Source organism: Simochromis diagramma, unplaced genomic scaffold (genome assembly GCF_900408965.1).
Source record: "Simochromis diagramma unplaced genomic scaffold, fSimDia1.1 OVJJ01000326.1, whole genome shotgun sequence".
NCBI classification, from domain to species: domain Eukaryota; kingdom Metazoa; phylum Chordata; class Actinopteri; order Cichliformes; family Cichlidae; genus Simochromis; species Simochromis diagramma.
In genome coordinates, this window is record NW_024387042.1 from 130,215 (window position 1) to 147,212 (window position 16,998).

A 16,998-nucleotide genomic window follows, 5' to 3' on the forward strand; every position below is an offset into this window, starting at 1 on the left:
AATCAGTGATCCTAAATTTCCCTTAAGTGTGAATATGAGTGTGAATTGTTGTCTGTCTCTTTGTATTAGGCCTGGGAAGGACTGGTGACCTGTCCAGGGTGTACCCGGCCTCTCGCCCTGTGCTAGGCTCCAGCCACCCCACGACCCCGACAAGAACAAGTGGAAGAAAATGGATGGATGGAAGGATACTTTTTATTTAGGTTTACATTGTAGCATTGTTTGTACAACTGTAGTACAATTTTTATGTTTCAGTTGTGTGAGATGCACACAACTGATAACTTAACACTTCACCCAGTCTGCTTATTGTTTCTGGCACCGAAAACCCAACATAGTGAGTCTATAATCAATGTGTGACATCACAGTGACTCTTGTGTACTATCTAAAACATGCACACAGTAAGCCTGTTCAGTTTGAATGGTGGTAGGTGAAGCTAAAGAGCACAAAGGGTTAGGCTTCGTGATCTGGGATAAACTGGACCTGGTGGTGTGATGTCCCTGATACTCACAGAAAGGTATTTTACTACAACAAAAACACAACCTGTAAATCATGGACTCCTTAGAGTCCCATTCATTCTGGTCAAGCTCAACAGCGCCCCACTATGGAACAGGAAGTCCATATCAGATGAATTCTACTTAATAAGATAAGATTTTTCTGTCTTATATCTTAAAGAGAAATTTTCTTTGTAATCAACAGTAGTTGGAGAGCAGTTTGTGAGCGGAGCCAGGCAAACGAATGTGTTCAAATGTTCAGGCTGTGTTTCTGACAGATGAAGCGGAACCTGGCGGAGCAGTGGTGGTCATTCAGGCGTCCATCACTGTGAAGGTGAGCACAGTCTTCATCCCCTCCAAGACCGTGCCCAGTCCAGCTGTCAGGCTGCCCAGGTCTCCATCGCCTGAAAATGCACATTCATCAAGGGGAACACAGGTAAACAGGAGAAAATGTAACAGAAAGTTCTCAGACTTTTAATTGGACCTTGAGTTTTAAATTGCAGGTTAGAGAATATTTTATAAATGCAAGAAATAGTCATTTTCATCCTTGTGTCTCGAGTTAATTGATATTAAGTAGCCGTACACAGTTAATGCAGCATGACAGGAGAAAATAACAGAGAAGTTATATTTTTTGTTACTGAAACAGACCTGCGCTCAATCCTGTATGGTGTCTGGTTCACCCACTCCCACCTCCCAGTTCTGGAGTCAGACAAACCGATCCAGTACAATTGAGGGATTGTATTACGGGTCACAAAGTCCTGGATAAAGAGACAATGACGGCATTTGGAAAAAAACAAACAAACAAAAAATTATTGTTTGTGTGTGTGTGTGTCTCAATTTGTTGTGAGATGTGTTCCTGCTCTTTTGAATATTTGTCTCTGCTAAGACAGAGATAAATATTCAACAGGAGGCCTTTTCCCAGCATATGTTTGCAAATAAGAATTTGTATTTAATGACTAAGCTGTTTAAATAAAAATTACATTGACTCACTACTCCATCTTGTGGTACAATACAATATTGCACAATATTGCAAAAAAGTGTTTCATAGTAGATTATGTGACGGGTGTGGCAGGTCTTACCCACTCCTTGTCGTTACGCAGAATGACCAGGTGGGCTTGTTGTGTTTCACACCAGTCTCTGGACCCAGTCCAGGACTGAGAATCACTGCTGAAGAAGTAACAGTTGGACTCAAACACAGTCCAACCCACAGGACAACAACCACCTGCAGTTGAACCTGACAGAGAGAAACAGGTACCACGGATGTGAAATTCAGTCTGCAGATGTGTAAAATGGTAAAATATGGTAAACGCACTGTTGTTGATGATGTGTTCAAGGGAACATTTGATGGCTGCAATATTCTTGGTGAGTGTGTCGATGAGTGCCAGCTGCTTCATGGCCTCCGACACTGATCGCACAGCACAAACAGAAGTTAAACATGATGTTTAGAGTTATCACCAGCAGTAAAATCTACAGCGGGGCAAACAGACCTGAGGTAAGCCGGTCCTTGTTGTTCTCAACAGTAAACTGTAGCTGCTGAACTTGTTTAGCTGTTTCTAGAAAGAAAAAGATTTAGCATGTTAGCATATTTGACACTGTGGCTAGTTCACTGATTAATTTAGAATATCTCAAAAATCCTTCAGATAAGATGTTGTTAAGGAACAGAAGGGCTATGGGAAAACCAAAGTGTCTTAATATGAAATGGAATAGGTGAAAGGCAGCTATTTAAAAGCACCTAGTACTGAGACAGCACTGGCTAACCGGGGCCTCAAGGGAACTGGTAGCTTTGGGGGGTTAGGCCTCGATGGGGTTTGCCTTAGCGAAGACCAATTGGCCTGCTGACCCTCAGAATTATAGACTTTTTTGTATCTGGAACATCACTACAGTCGTAAGGAAGAAACCTGACCTTGTTAAGAAGGTGGAGTCACATTGGTAGTGATGTGTCCTGTGTGCCGAAGCTTCGAAGCATGTGTCGGGTAATCTCGGGGGAGTTTTGATTATTAATCTGATTTCTGTCTTTTAGTTTATTAAAAAGTGAAGTGCCACACACTAGTTTGTGTCGTTATCCAGATGTAGATATAAGCATGATTACACAGTTAAAAATTCTGTCCTGATAGTTTCCACTTTCTCTTTTGCATCAGACTGAGACAATATTTGGGATAAATAACTATAAAAACAATTTATTTATTTAGTTTAGAGGTTTACACATCACATCATTATAATCACAGAGCCTGTTTCACTTGAATCGTCCACTTGATGGCGCAGTAGAGCAAATGAATCATCACAATACTTGGAACCATATTGGACCGTCGACCTGTTGGATGGAAAGCTTCAGTTCATCACCAGGCTTCATCTCACCATCACTAGACCTTGGCCTCACTTCTTTCTAAAGGAAGGATTGTGGAATCACAATCCCAGAAAGTGAAAGTCACCTCTATGAACATTTAGCTCACAGAGGGTAATCCTTTTGAATGTGCGCACTTGTGCAGCAGTTGAGAACACCAAACCTTCTTGGTTAATTTTTGATCGAATCCTACAGTCCTTGTTGGGGACTACATAAATCGCTGTGGTGCCTTTAAAAGCTCATGTGGGTGACATAGTAGACACCTGTAGATTGCAAGCACTACCCAGTCTGATTTGAACCAGACTGGTATTTTGTTATTTCACTTCTGTACCAGGCATCACAAACATCATGTTCAAGGTGGCTCATAAGTGCATATGGTGTTTGAGCGCCTTAGGCTAAGGGTCAGTAATTAACTTTGGATTAGATGAATGCTGCTGGTCAGACCCAGTTATCCCAAATGACTGGAAAGACCTGGAGCAGGTCTTGTCTTTAGGGAGCCATAAAATTCTGGATGTTGTGGGTTACACTGCAAATCCGCAAATCTGTTAACTTGGAAAGTCTGACTTATAAAGTCTTTACATATGAACTAACCACATTTAGTTTTCTAATACTATGTGTGACAAAGACATTGACTAACAGGCATTTTACCTTGAGCTTGATGCAGTGAGGTGTTAAATGACTGGATGATGTCACTCATGTTGGAAACTCTCTGATCCACAGACCACAGATATTTCGATGTCTTCGTGTCTGAACACACAAAACGACAGCAAATAAAAATAAGATTTAGCTAAGCTTGTGTTATAGTAACTAAAACAGTGAGCATAGCCTGTAATGGAATAAAAGTGACAGCCTTACAAAGCAGATCAGCATAATGACAAAAAGGTCAGCGGAGTAAAATTAGTCATAAAGAAATCTCTGTTTATGTGTCTGTTTTATACTCACTGGTAACTCCAAGAACTATGATCAGAATCAACAGGATCACAGCAGTCAGACCAGGAAATAACCAGCGTTTGAACCTGGACATCGGTGAGACGAAGTGCGGTGGAGAATCTGACAGACAGAGACAGACATAGTTACTGCTTCACAAGTAGATCTTAAAATCCTAAAATCAAATAAGTTGCCTACTCAAGCTCAAACAGATACCTTTGGTCCAGAGGGCAGTGTTGTCCCAATTATTCTCATAAGGTACGTCAGACATCGCGGCCACCTAGTCTGGTTAAATAAGAAATTTAAAAAAGTAAAGAAATCTGCACAAAAAGATTCTCAAAAAATAGCTATTCTAATCCTATTGCATTAACAGTGTGCTTGGGATCGTTGTCATGCTGAAAAATTAAGTGTTTAATTTTTTCATCTTTCTCAATGATTTGATTTTCAGATACTGTTTATCTGCAGCACAGTTTTTTATTGTTTTTTAGACCTGCCACTTCTTTTTCCAGCCAGTTTTCTGATTTTCTTAAGTCAAAATTTTCAGGTAATAGTTATTTGGGAATCATCTTGTTGGTGCAAAAATACTTCATTCCTGTCAAACTGTATTATATCAGATAATTTTCATAGATTGAGCCACAAAAATGGGAACTAATGGTGTGTTTCTGCAGCAGGCTGCTGGTAACAAAGTGCCTAAAGATACAGTTTTAAAATTGGTTCGTTCTATAATGACGGTGATGTAGTTGTGGAAGGAGACAATCAAAAGGATAGTTTGATGGTTTGAGATATTTATTCATGAGTGGGTCTTATTGTTCCCATGTGACAAAGACACATCCACTCCACATTTATACCTGCTGTCTGAGTTACAGGGTACACATCTCGTATGCTCCCCTATCCTAACCTCAAACTGGGTTCATTAGACCCTTGTTCTAATTATAGAGGTCAGCAACATTTGTTGAGCCTGAACATGTGCCCAAAGATGGAAGTTCTTTATGTCCCCATCGGTAAATGCTTGTCTGTCGTGTGTGTGTCCAGCCTGTGTCTATGCTGAAAATGTTAAGGAACTGGACTGACAATGGGTGAAAAAGCAGCCAATGGGAAAAAAAAAAAAGACCTTTAGAAATGGTAAATGGCCTGTATTTGTATAGCGCTTTACTAGTCCCTAAGGACCCCAAAGCGCTTTACATATCCAGTCACCCACCCATTCACGCACAGGCGATAGCAAGCTACATTGTAGCCACAGCCACCCTGGGGCGCACTGACAGAGGCGAGGCTGCCGGACACTGGCGCCACCGGGCCCTCTGACCACCACCAGTAGGCAACGGGTGAAGTGTCTTGCCCAAGGACACAACGACCGAGACTGTCCAAGCCGGGGCTCGAACCGGCAACCTTCCGATTACAAGGCGAACTCCCAACTCTTGAGCCACGATCGCCCCTAGAAAGCCTGGAGAACTTTTGCTCAAGACCATCTTAAAGTCTTGCTGCTTGGAAGCAAAGTATAAAGAATCAGTTCTGCATTTTAATTTAACCTGTTATAGATTTGAATCTTTATGTTGAAAAGAATCAAACCAAAGCAGTTTAAATGTAAACTAACTGCATTTATGTATATTTTCAATAAATATACAAAGCTGTGTTTAAAATTACTAAACTGATTCAAAAATCAAACCCAATTCACACTGTTACAAACAAATTAATAATGAAAGAGTTTCTCACCTTCGTTCTGCCTCTGAAGTAGCAGGGATTCTCAGACATAAAGATTGATATTTCCTCCTCTTCCTGCCCTTCATGCAACTAGCTGTGTGAAAACACTCACTCATCATTTTTACGGGTATGTCACAACATTTTGGGGGTCTTAGCTTCGTGTTTATCATCCTATTCGTTAGATTTTAAAGTGAATCAGCCCAAGTTTTACAGAAGTTGCTTTCAAAACTTCCTTTTTAATCAGAAACAGGCAGCCATTCCCTGCCAAAGCGCCACTTTTCAGTTGATACTTCCCTAAAATCAACCAAAACCTACAAAAACTGTATGCAATCTGTGTGACGATAATACCATCATAACATCTGACACTGACACGGCTTTATTCAGATGCTTTAAAAAAGTAAGTTTGTTGCTATAAAGCAGGGGTGTAGATATAGAGACCAAAACTATTTTTTGTAATCAGGCTGTAACAATGTTTATTTCTGCTTTGAACTTGGACATTTGAATGTGAGAGTCTGTGGGTAAGGATGTCCTCCTTTAATGTCCACTAGGTTTGTCCCCTAGGTTGGAGTGGCCAGCATTTCTACTTCAGGACCACAGACTTAGATAACTTTACAAAATTACCACATCATGGTTAACTGACTCGAAGCATGGTTAAAGGTTACAGTGAAAATACTGTTAAAATATTATTAGATCTTGCTAATTATTTGGCACTGATGAAACACCTTACTGAGATGTTACATGGCCTAGTCCAGCCCTTGATGTGTGTTTTACCCACATGTGCACAATACAGCATGATGACCAAAAGGATGAAAGCAAACTAACAAGAAAAGCAAATGTGCAGCCACAAATGATTAGAAATAGCAAAAAAAATATATATATATATATATGTCATGTTCTAGCATATGCTTGGTCACATAGACCCCATTTAGAGTTAGGGGTAGGGTTTGGCTAACATTAACCTCTTTATACATAATTGTATTCATTCAAATCGTAGGTTTTTTGAATAAAAAGTTCCTCATTAGTATGTAGCTAAAACAAAACCCAACTCCATGACCAAGTGAAAGTCCAACGTTCAAGAAGTCAGAGGTCAGCCCTCAGTGAGGTTGTCATTTAAGAGGGAGGCGGACAGCGGGGGTGAGCAGATCTCACTGGAGCTTCTCGTTCAGCATCTTCATGTCCCGACAGTGCTGTTGTTGTTGTATTTCCAGATGTAGCGTTGGGCGTCAGAGTTGTAGTGCAGGTAATGTTGGAAGATCTCCTCAGATTCTCCTCTGAGCACACCTGAGGGCATCAGGACGCTCATTAAAGAGCTCATGTGTTGCAATTACAGGTCTCTCTCACTATTGTTTTTCCACAGTCTCAGTTTTAGTCCATGTTTTATTCAGTCTTTAAAGTAAACACCTTGGGAAATTTTCTACAATTTTATAATTTTCTTCTACAGCTCCATATAGCCTCATTAACTCTGGACCTGCTGGAGAGCGCCCCCTGTAGAGCAGTAAGTCCAGAAAGTGGGATATCTTCATTATATTATAAGTTTTTGCGGTGTAATCTGAGAGCAGATGTGGGCAAAGCCAGGGAAGCAGGTGTGTTCAGGCATTCAGGGTAGGTTTCTGACAGATGAACTGCATCTTGATGGAGCAGTGCACGTCGTTCAGGCGTCCATCATCATAAAGGTGAGCGCAGTCTTCATCTCCGTGCCCGGTCAGGTTGTCCGGCTGCCCGGGTTTCCACCGCCTGGAAAAACACACATACATTACTTATGTTTGCGAGCAAATTCTATGCAGAAGTGAGCATAATTGTCCTATTCTCATCTCCAGGGTTACAGCAGCTTTTGTCAAAGCTGGCATGGCTCATTTCTGCACTAAAAGCTGTGCTAACACTGAGTAAAGCCGCAGGGAAAATGCTGCTTCTGCTAACATGCTAATTTTGTTTCTACAGTGTCTGACAGGAGGGATTTGCAGCTGGAAACCGGATATAAAATTCCCGCCAACTCTGGATCACTTTCTTTTTCAGTCGAGTCAGTCTCTTTAAGGGCAATCTGTGGACATGTGTGCATGTTTTTGTAATTTCCGAAAAGCCTATTTAAAAAATAAAAAATACTAATAAAAGGCATGATGTGTCTGAGTATGGCCCAAACATTTGGGGAATTAAAGTCAATAAAAAGCAGGATGAAACATGGAAAAAGGAAAAAAGGAAAGTAAGTAAATGAGTAAGGAAGACTTGCAGACTCACAGACTTGCAGTCACAAAGCACAGTACAGAAAAATAGTAAATGGAAAAAAATAAGTTAAAGAAAAATGGAAAATAATTTTTAAAAAAGTTTGGAATGGCTGGTTTGGCTAGTATGATGCCAGTATGGCTTTGTGATTTTCATCCTCTTTCATCTGGAATCGTTTGATTTTGATTCTTTCCATATCATTAATGCAAGACAGAAGAGAGGTCACACATCTTTTTTTTTTTAAAGACCTGGGCTCCACTGTGTACGGCGTCTGGTTCACCCACTCCCAGCGCCCAGTCCTCCAGTCAGACAAACCAATCCAGTAAAAGTGAGGCATGCTCCTGCGGGTCACAAAGTCCTGGACAGAGAGAAGTATAAAGTAATTTTTGTTTGTTATTTCCTTGTCTGAAAACTACTAAAAAAATAAAATAAAATGCGGGATATTCATAACTTGAAGGTCCTTTGTGTAAATTCCACTTTTACCTCTAGAGGGCAGCATTTAAGCAGTGGATTTGTTAACATTAGCCTTGGTGCAACGTCCTCATGTGACTTTGACTTTTCTCAGTCTTCCATTTTAAATAAAAACTTACTTGCTTAGTTAAAGATGCTTTTGACTGTGCACATAAAGTTTTCAAATCTTTTCTTAAGTCCAGAAAATGTCAGACAGTACATCTTAAACCTCGACTCTTTATCTACGAGTCATTTTGAAGCTCTTTTCTAAGTGTTTCTGTTCTACTTCAGGCCTGCTCACAAAAAAGATAAATAAAATGTTGTCTTTATGGGTGAAAGAGTTAAATTATGTTTTAAAAAGTGTGCCATGCCCATGACATTGTCCACTGACACCTCTGAGGCTCTGAAGTCTCTGCTGTCTGAATTGTTAAGATGCTGTTAACCAGACACATTTTTACAAACTAGGAAACGTTACCATTCAAATAAAGACTCGTACATGTTGAATTATGTGACAAGTGTGGCAGGTCTTACCCACTCCTTGTCGTTGTGCAGAATGAGCAGGTGGGCTTGTTGTGTTTCACACCAGTCTCTGGACTCGTTCCAGGACCGAGAATCACCACTGAAGAAGTAACAGTTGGACTCAAACACAGTCCAACCCACAGGACAACAACCACCTGCAGTTGAAACTGACAGAGAGAAACAGGTACACAGGTGTGAGCGTCAGTCTGCAGATGTGTATTTTCCTGATATAAATATGGTATACACACTGTTGTTGATGACGTGTTCGTGGGAACATTTGATGGCAGCGATGCTCTTGCTCAGAGAGTCATTGGCCGACAGCTGTTCCGGCGCCTCTGACACTGAACACACAGCACAAACACAGGTTAAACATGATGTTTGGAGTCATCACCAGCAGTATAATCTACAGGGGGGCAGACAAACCTGAGTTAAGCTGGTCCTTGTTCTCAACAGCATACTGGAGCTGCTGAACTTGTTTAGCCATTTCTAGAAACAAGGAGACTTAGCATGTTAGCATGTTTAGCAACTGGAACACTTAAAACGATGAGGTTTGGTTTAGACTTTCACATTGTTAGTGTAAGTCTGCATAAACCCCTTATGAGATAAATATTTTAGTGTCAGGGACCTGGGGTCCTCTGCAGTTTTGGACTTATATTACTTGTTATAAGTATATTTGATGTATGGTATGGCTGTCACTGGTTTCCCTGATTGCAGGTATGTGTGTGTGGGTGTGTATATGGGTGTGGGTGCATCTGGTAGGCTGGTTTACGGGCACCATTAGGCCTGGTGGGTGTGCCCTGCCAGGTGGCTGGCCACACCTGAGGAAGATGTTCACACAAACCTGCAGATGATCAAGCCTCTTCGAGGGAGCTACTTAGCAGTGGGGTGGAGCTCTCTCCGATGCTGGATCGTTTTGTGAGACTTCCTGTTAGTTTCCCAGCTGGAAGTCAGTGAGTGTGAGTTTGTCGCAGTGTAGTGTATTTACGGCTCCTTCTGTTATTTTCTCAGGAGAATTGCGGGACGAGAGGGCAGCAAGCACAGGTTACACGAACACTAAGGAGCACATGCACAGAGCACTGACACTGGATGAAGACACGGCACGGGAGTCTGGGACACACGGGGATTTATTGGTGAATTACTTCACCACCTTGTAAATAAACACTCTGTCTAAACTGAAGAGTTTAACGTTTGGGTCCTACTTCAGAAATGGAGAGGAATTACTTTAAACCTTTAAATCGAGTGGTTTCAAGGAAAACAACAATTAATTTGACACAAAGATACCGAATCTACTCCACTATAAATAAGCAGTGCTTTAATATAAATGTGTCATTTTAATTTAAATAAATAACGTTTGTGGTGGAAATTTCTTTTCTCATGCATTAATCACATATTTAATTATATCACATTAGTTACAGTAATATCACTTTCTCACTTTACCATAGTAAGAGCACTCCTTTACATGCATGTGGAATGTAAACACAGTGAGGCCATTGTAATGGGAGACGTTAAACAGATAGTGAGACTCCTGCTTATCAGGGATGTAAATCCTTAGGTGACGGCTAAGCAGAAAACAAGGTCATAATTCTCTCTGTGCGGGAGAAGGTAAGGGCTTTGAAGCTTGTGTCAAGTAATGGAGGGGGCGTTTCCGCGATGCGCGTATCGAGGCTTGCTTCATTTATGGGAGGAGCTGAAAATGATGACGTCCGAAGCCTCGCTGCCGGCTGTACCACGTGACTGGTTCATGAAGTGGTTCGAACTTTGCCGCGAGATATGACAGCGATATAAACCCCTCAGACTTCATTCAAAATGTGGGTGTTTGATGGAGAGCTGCGGTTAGTGAGAGTTTGGAGGTTTATGAGAGTGAGGAGAGAAAGTCAGGAGAGAATGGAGCCAGCTAAGAAGAGGAGGATGTCCTCCCCTGTGTGGGAACATTTTGATCTTATTCCTCCCAACAAGGTATGTAAATTTCTACAGAAGATGTATTTTCATGATACTGATGGTGCAATACAATTTATGTTAAGCTGTCTGTACTTTTGTACAAGGTGAAGTGTTTGCTATGTGCCAGGGAGCTGGGATATAACAACAACACCTCATCCATGCTTAGGCACTACAGAGCTTTGCATGAGAATAAGGGGAACACCGATTGTGGAGCAAGACCAGGTGAGCCATCAAATGCAATGATAATATAGCATGCAGTAATGTTACTAAATGATATAACAATATTATACAGCTGTAATAAGTTACGTGTGTGATATTTATATTTGTGTTTTGTCTTTATTGTCTTCCTCAGGAAGAACAATCTCAAATAGATGAAGACCTGGTTACCATGGTGATTGAGGACTCCCAGCCATTTAGCATTGTGGAGGACAAAGGATTTAAAAGATTTGTTAAATCATTAAATCCTAGCTATGTTCTCCCCACTAAAGGTTATAAAAGCAGTGAAAATGTAGTTTTTACAGAATAAAATGTGAACAGGCAGGACTGAAGCTCAAGCCTCAGTGTGTAGCTGTCCATACCTCAACATTACAAAAGCACAACCACCGTCCACACCCCAACCACACCTCACCTCACAGTAAATGATCATTTCCATTTTAAGCATTTCCAAATGATCATTTTCCATACTGCCAGTATAAATATACACAGTATACTGCCATCACTACAATATACATGTTTTACACACTCCTTTTGTTGTTGACATTTACAGGCTGTGTGCAAAAGGCCAAACTCTTCAAATTCATGCCAACTAATATTTTTACGTCCAGTAGATGTCCTACTAGAGCAAATGAAGCTTCAAGAAGCTTTGCGCTGGGGTGAACCAATTGGATGAAACGCTTCAGTGCTTCATGAAGCTTCATCTGCCCATCACTACGGAAAGGTGGACCCAAGAACAGGACTCAGAACCGGCAGGTTAAACTTAAAGCACAGCTTTGTTGCTCGGAAAAAACTCCACATAAATAAAACTCTGAACATTGGAACTGAGCAACTAAACAGAAGTAGAAGGCAAACACACAGCATACACAGGGCTTAAATACACAGTGGAGTAATCAGGGAATAGGAGACAGGAGGGAGACACAGCTGGGAGAAATTAGGGCTAACGTGACAAGGGGAAGTAAAATGGACACTGACATAAGACATGGACCTTCAAAGTATAACAAGAAACAAGAAACAAATCACATCGAGACGCAGACTTGACGCAGACTTGACACAAAACCTAAAAACTAAACTCATAACCAGGACCAAACTGAAACCTAGAATAATAATAATCGAAACAGCACAACTAAAGAATCAGAACATAAATCATAACACAGAAGAACAGAAGAATACCAAAACACAAGAAACTGAAAATGCTGGGTCAAAATGACCCAGAACTGGGACAATAACTAGTTATGCTGTGGATCTAAACACCTTTAAGTTTGACGTATAAAATCTATGTAAGCTAACCACATTCAGATTTTAAGTGTAGCAGAGTAATGTGCTGAAACTGTGTCCTGTTTTTGTTTTGTTTTTTGTTTTTTGAGTGTTCTCCAAAAAGACGTTAACTAACAGGTGTGCTACCTTGAGTGTGATGCAGTGAGGCGTTCAGTGATTGGACGATCTTACTGAGGTTGGAAACTCTCTGCTCCAAAGTCCCCAGACGATTTGACATCTTCCTGTCTGAAAAAAAAGAGATGGACAAGGTCAACTGTACACATCCCCAAAAAGAGGAAATTCTTCTAGTATAGCAAACTAAACACTCTATAATACAATAGTGTAATAAAGAAATTTGCTCAACAAAATAAGACAAAATAAAAAATGTTCAGTAAAGCAAAATCATTAAAAGAACAAAATGAAACAAAACTAGAGATGATAAAATAAAACGCTGATTTTAAAAACTGGCTCTATTACATAATGTAGATTCAATATAACAAAAACTGTAAATCAAATGACTTTTATCTTTCTATGGCTGAAAATTGTATTTATTTAATAATAATTTAATTTCAAGGTGATATGGAAAAGATATATATAAATCTTATAAAGTTTGTATCTGTCTTGTATGAAAAGCATACAAGAGTGAAAACAGATATAAGATCCCTTGAAAAATTATATAATGAAACTTGTATGTTTTGGATACTTACTAAAACAATGTATGAAAGTAATGAGAAAGTGGCCACTTTCATGAGTAAATTATGTATGCTTTTACTATTTCTTTTCCTTATGGGTAATAATCATTTCCACATACAAGAAAAAGTTTGTAAGTGTTTATTTCACTAGAGACTATAAAGAATACATATGAAGTGGAAAGCTGAGATGGTGAGTGTGCAGTGGAGGGATCATTGATATATTGGACATAAAGGAAAAGAGAAAGACCTCGAAGGATGTTTATGGATGTAGAGGTGGGATTTAGCATGTGGATTTGGACCCCAAATGCAGACCTAGACATGAACGGCTCAAGATGGTGACATGTACGCACGTATGCAGTGGCACAGTGCTTCCAACTACTGTGCACCTTTTTGTGTTTTTCTACTATTTATATTTTATTCCAACACAGTTGATGTGGGACACCCAGAATTTAGTTGTACATTAAAAAGGACAAAAGACTATTCTATTCTATTTCTATTTTAAAAGGCAGACTGAAAACACAGAGCTTACTTATAATATTGGTAGTGTGCAGTGATGGGAATAACGGCGTTACAAGTAACAGCGTTACTAACGGTGTTATTTTTTTCAGTAACGAGTAATCTAACTAATTACTATTCCTATCGTTACAACGGCGTTACAGTTACTAACAAGGAAATGCCGTTTGTTACTATTTTTCAACAAACAGACGGTTGAAGCTGTGTTCAGCTTACAGCATCTTATATCAGTTGCACAGAAGTGACTGTAAGTAATCTGGATGCTACAGCTTTAAGCAGCTGCGCGCTCCCACGGACGGTGATCACGATCACTGTCTAGCACAACACCTGGAGCTCAGGGGGCCAAACAATCGCATGAGTGCTGCTGTTTGACTGAGGAAGAATAAAGTAGTCGTGGTAAGACAATCACATGACCACTTAAAGACAAAGCAACAAGGTGATATATACCAGTTTGTAAATTGTGTTGATAGGCCACGTAAAACCAGAGTCATTGTAGCACTCTCGTGTGATGCAACAAGTCAATAATCACACGTTTACTTTCTAAGGACAGCGCTAGCAAGCACTCTCTGCTTATGAGCAAAATTAAAATTAAAAAAAAAAAAAAACAGGAAGTTTTAGGAGTGACGGCGAGAGAGAGAGAGAGCAGGAAAAGAGAAAGAGCGAGTTTTGAGATGTGAGAGATTTGTGACGTTTAGCGTGTTTGCAGTGTGTAGTTCATGTGTTGTCTTGTGTAGTTAGTGTGTGGTGTTGTGGATAGTTTTGTGTTGTGTGTCAGAACAATGAGGCGACTGTTGTCTCCAGGTAGAAACAGGAGCAGTGATACACATGCTGCTGTCAGACCTGCAGGTATCAGGCTGTGATGTTTCCTTTATAGTGGACAGAAATTATGTTTTTGGAGTGGCACAAATAATTTGTGGCATCTTATTGAAGAACAGCTGATTGTTCTGTAAATAGTTCGAAATGGTTATTTTAAAAATCAAGGTAAAAGGTAAATGGATGCAAATAACTTTGTTGTTTGCAAAACTTGTGCATAGGATTTTAAAATTGACAATTTATATTTGCATTTGAAGTTATGAAATATGATTCATTAAAAGGTGTTTGTGGTTGTTACAGTAAAAAAATGTCACTTTTTCTACTCTGATTTTATGTTTTTTGTCTGATTTTAGATCGATTGTGTTAATACAGTATGTCAAAATGAAAACATGACTGTAAATTCAGACACGTGAGGCTGTGCTGAAACGAATGATACCAAACAAGGCAAAGTAAATAGTTTTTAAAATGTGGAGGGAAAATCAAAAGTAGTTAAAAATGGCCAATTATACCCTGGACCCCAGAGGGTTAAACGTTTTGTTAAAGTAACGCAATAGTTACTTTTCAAGTAATTAATTACTTTTAGAATCTTGTGACTCAGTTACTAACTTGAAGAAGTAACTAGTAACTATAATTAATTACTTTTTCAACGTAACTTTCCCAACACTGGTAGTGTGTGTGGGGAAAATACAAAAGAAATCTGGATACAAAAAGGTACAAAAATGCTCAGAAGAATCATTAAAACAGAAAACCGCACCAACCAGAAACATGCCAGGAGGGGATAAGCATCTATCAACTATGAAGTCAAGACACTGGGTCAGTGACCTCGGACCATGACAGAACGAGGACATGCAGAGTGGTGTGATAGAGGAGGATCCTGGGGATAGGCTGAGATGTAGCAACTTCTAAAGACAGAAGCCAGAAGAAGATGAAGATGCTAGTGCTGCAATGATTTTAAAGGTTTAGCTCTCTATAGGCATCTGGGTGACAAAATACTTGACTGTTTTGTGGTTGTGTCTGTTTATGAAAGTATAAACTGGGGGTCCTCACAAATGACCTGACAACAGTGGTCACCACATTTAACCTAAACTAGAACGTGTGTGTGTGTGTGTGTGTGTGTGTGTGTGTGTGTGTGTGTGTGTGTGTGTGTGTGTGTGTGTGCACGCACTTACTGGTACTTCCCATCACTATGATCAGAATCAGCAGGACCACGACGATCAGACCAGGAAACAGCCACCGTCTGAACCTGGATGCAGAGGAGGGTGCTGGACTGTCTGCTTGACAGACGCTCAGTTATTACAGGTGCACGCTACAACCAAGACATTCCCAACTTAAATGAAACGGATACCTGTGAGAGAGAGCGTCGTCTGGTCCCAGTAATTCTCATAATATGATTCCTCCATTCTGTGGTTAAAATAGAGTCAGTCAAGTTACAGTACCTTTAGAGAGATGAACAAAAGTCTCAAAAACTACCTCACCGGAGGTGATGCCTCCCTTTATTACTTTCAAGTTAAACCGTAAAGTTATTTTAAACGTATTAAATATAAATCGCATCAAAGTAGTTTAAATGAATACACCTGTAGCTGGATTTATGTAGATATTCAGTATATAAATACACCTATGCTAATCTCAACAAAATCAAACAAAATCAAATTGTTCTTTCTACCAAACTCACTTAAATATCAAAGCTAATTCAAACTAATAACGGAGAAAGAATAAAGTGCTCCTCACCTCTGCTCTGCCTGTGAAGAATCAGCTGGAAAGCATCAGATAAAAGTTTACATCACCTCCTCCCTCCCACCCACCAAGTATGAAACTATGTGCAAGTACCCGTTTTATTAAGCGCATTATAATTATTTTTGAGGATTTAGCTCCTGGTCTCACATCCTATTTTAGTATTTTCTGTAAAATGAGCCTCAGAATTTCCCTTTTGTTCAGAAACATTTTCTCCCAGGGAGGGAAGCATTCCTCGGTCTGAACTTCCCTAAAATCAACCACAGTGTTCACAAATTCAAACTATGTGTAAATGCAAGATCACAAACAAACACAGACATGTGGTCTTAAACTTTAACACAAGATAACCATAAACACAAAGCTCGATATAAAACAAGAGCTGCTCAGGACACAGTGTTCATCTAATTGAAACCTTAAACTGTGGAAAACCATCTGGATCCGTTTTTCTATGACATTAATTCATAAACACATTAACATTCACCAGGTTTTAGGGGATGGTCTCAAGTACAATTTTAGTCACATGTTTGCATTAAACATAATGTTCCAACAGCAGCAAACAGGCCACACTACCATTAATGGAAACTTTAAGTGTTAATACAATTTAAACAGGTGAATTTAGATTATAATTGAAATCTGAACAAAAGTAAAGGACCTATAACAGAACCCTGTGGAACTCCATGACCTGTAAGCAAGCACTCTGTGACACCCCATTCTGGGTTTTGTTACTCACAGTGTTCTCAGATGGTTATGCCATCCAGAGATACGCCAACTAGAGGCTAAAAAGCTTCAGGTCTGACTTTTACAGGCTTGTTGTACATCTATACATGTATTTTACTGACGTTGCTATTAATATATATCTCATTCTACCTGAAATCTATTATTTGTAAAGGTTGTAAACAAGTTAATTTCACCTGAAGACTTGAATATTTTAACACGGGAGTCTATGGGGCCTGACTCACTGGAGTGGACACTGAAGGAATTGCAAATGAATTAGGTTTAAACCAGGGGTGGCCAACATTTTCTCTTCATATTCATCTCGTCATATTTACTTAAATTTAGGGCTATTTAAAGATGTGAGGGGCTGAACTGATAGATGTAAAAGAAGATGTAAAATGAAGTTAAATGCAAAGAAACAACATATAGACAGATAGATAGATAGATAGCACAAAATTTGCAAACTGCTTAGCTCAGTTAGCCATCA

The 16,998-nt window shown here is 39.7% G+C and overlaps 2 protein-coding genes across 2 annotated transcripts; both read right to left on the reverse strand.

Moving 5' to 3' along the window:
- Window positions 1-174: 174 nt before the first annotated feature.
- Window positions 175-5,580, reverse strand: LOC120741599 (C-type lectin domain family 10 member A-like). Its single transcript, XM_040044569.1, has 9 exons — window positions 5,467-5,580; window positions 3,973-4,041; window positions 3,772-3,879; window positions 3,478-3,576; window positions 1,976-2,041; window positions 1,801-1,893; window positions 1,568-1,722; window positions 1,137-1,246; window positions 175-892 (listed from the first exon to the last, which is right to left on the reverse strand). Exons 2-9 carry the CDS (start codon window positions 4,025-4,027, stop codon window positions 739-741), a joined length of 840 nt encoding a protein of 279 aa, XP_039900503.1. The 5' UTR covers window positions 4,028-4,041; window positions 5,467-5,580; the 3' UTR covers window positions 175-738.
- Window positions 5,581-7,023: 1,443 nt separating this feature from the next.
- On the reverse strand, window positions 7,024-15,780 carry LOC120741600 (C-type lectin domain family 10 member A-like). Its single transcript, XM_040044570.1, has 8 exons — window positions 15,412-15,780; window positions 15,236-15,337; window positions 12,196-12,294; window positions 9,064-9,126; window positions 8,889-8,981; window positions 8,653-8,807; window positions 7,920-8,029; window positions 7,024-7,188 (listed from the first exon to the last, which is right to left on the reverse strand). Exons 1-8 carry the CDS (start codon window positions 15,464-15,466, stop codon window positions 7,044-7,046), a joined length of 822 nt encoding a protein of 273 aa, XP_039900504.1. The 5' UTR covers window positions 15,467-15,780; the 3' UTR covers window positions 7,024-7,043.
- Between the last annotated feature and the right edge of the window lie 1,218 nt (window positions 15,781-16,998).

Bases quoted from the DNA above. Each gene is read 5' to 3' on its own strand.
- LOC120741599 (XM_040044569.1), bottom strand. From the start codon at position 4,027: ATGTCTGACGTACCTTATGAGAATAATTGGGACAACACTGCCCTCTGG. The intron at 3,880-3,972 runs GTATCTGTTTGA...TCTGTCTGTCAG, and splicing joins CACTGCCCTCTGGACCAAAG to ATTCTCCACCGCACTTCGTC. The intron at 1,894-1,975 runs GTCTGTTTGCCC...CTGTGCGATCAG, and splicing joins CAAGGACCGGCTTACCTCAG to TGTCGGAGGCCATGAAGCAG.
- LOC120741600 (XM_040044570.1), bottom strand. From the start codon at position 15,466: ATGGAGGAATCATATTATGAGAATTACTGGGACCAGACGACGCTCTCT. The intron at 8,982-9,063 runs GTTTGTCTGCCC...CTGTGTGTTCAG, and splicing joins CAAGGACCAGCTTAACTCAG to TGTCAGAGGCGCCGGAACAG. The intron at 7,189-7,919 runs GTCTTTAAAAAA...GTGTTTTTCCAG, and splicing joins CCGTACACAGTGGAGCCCAG to GCGGTGGAAACCCGGGCAGC.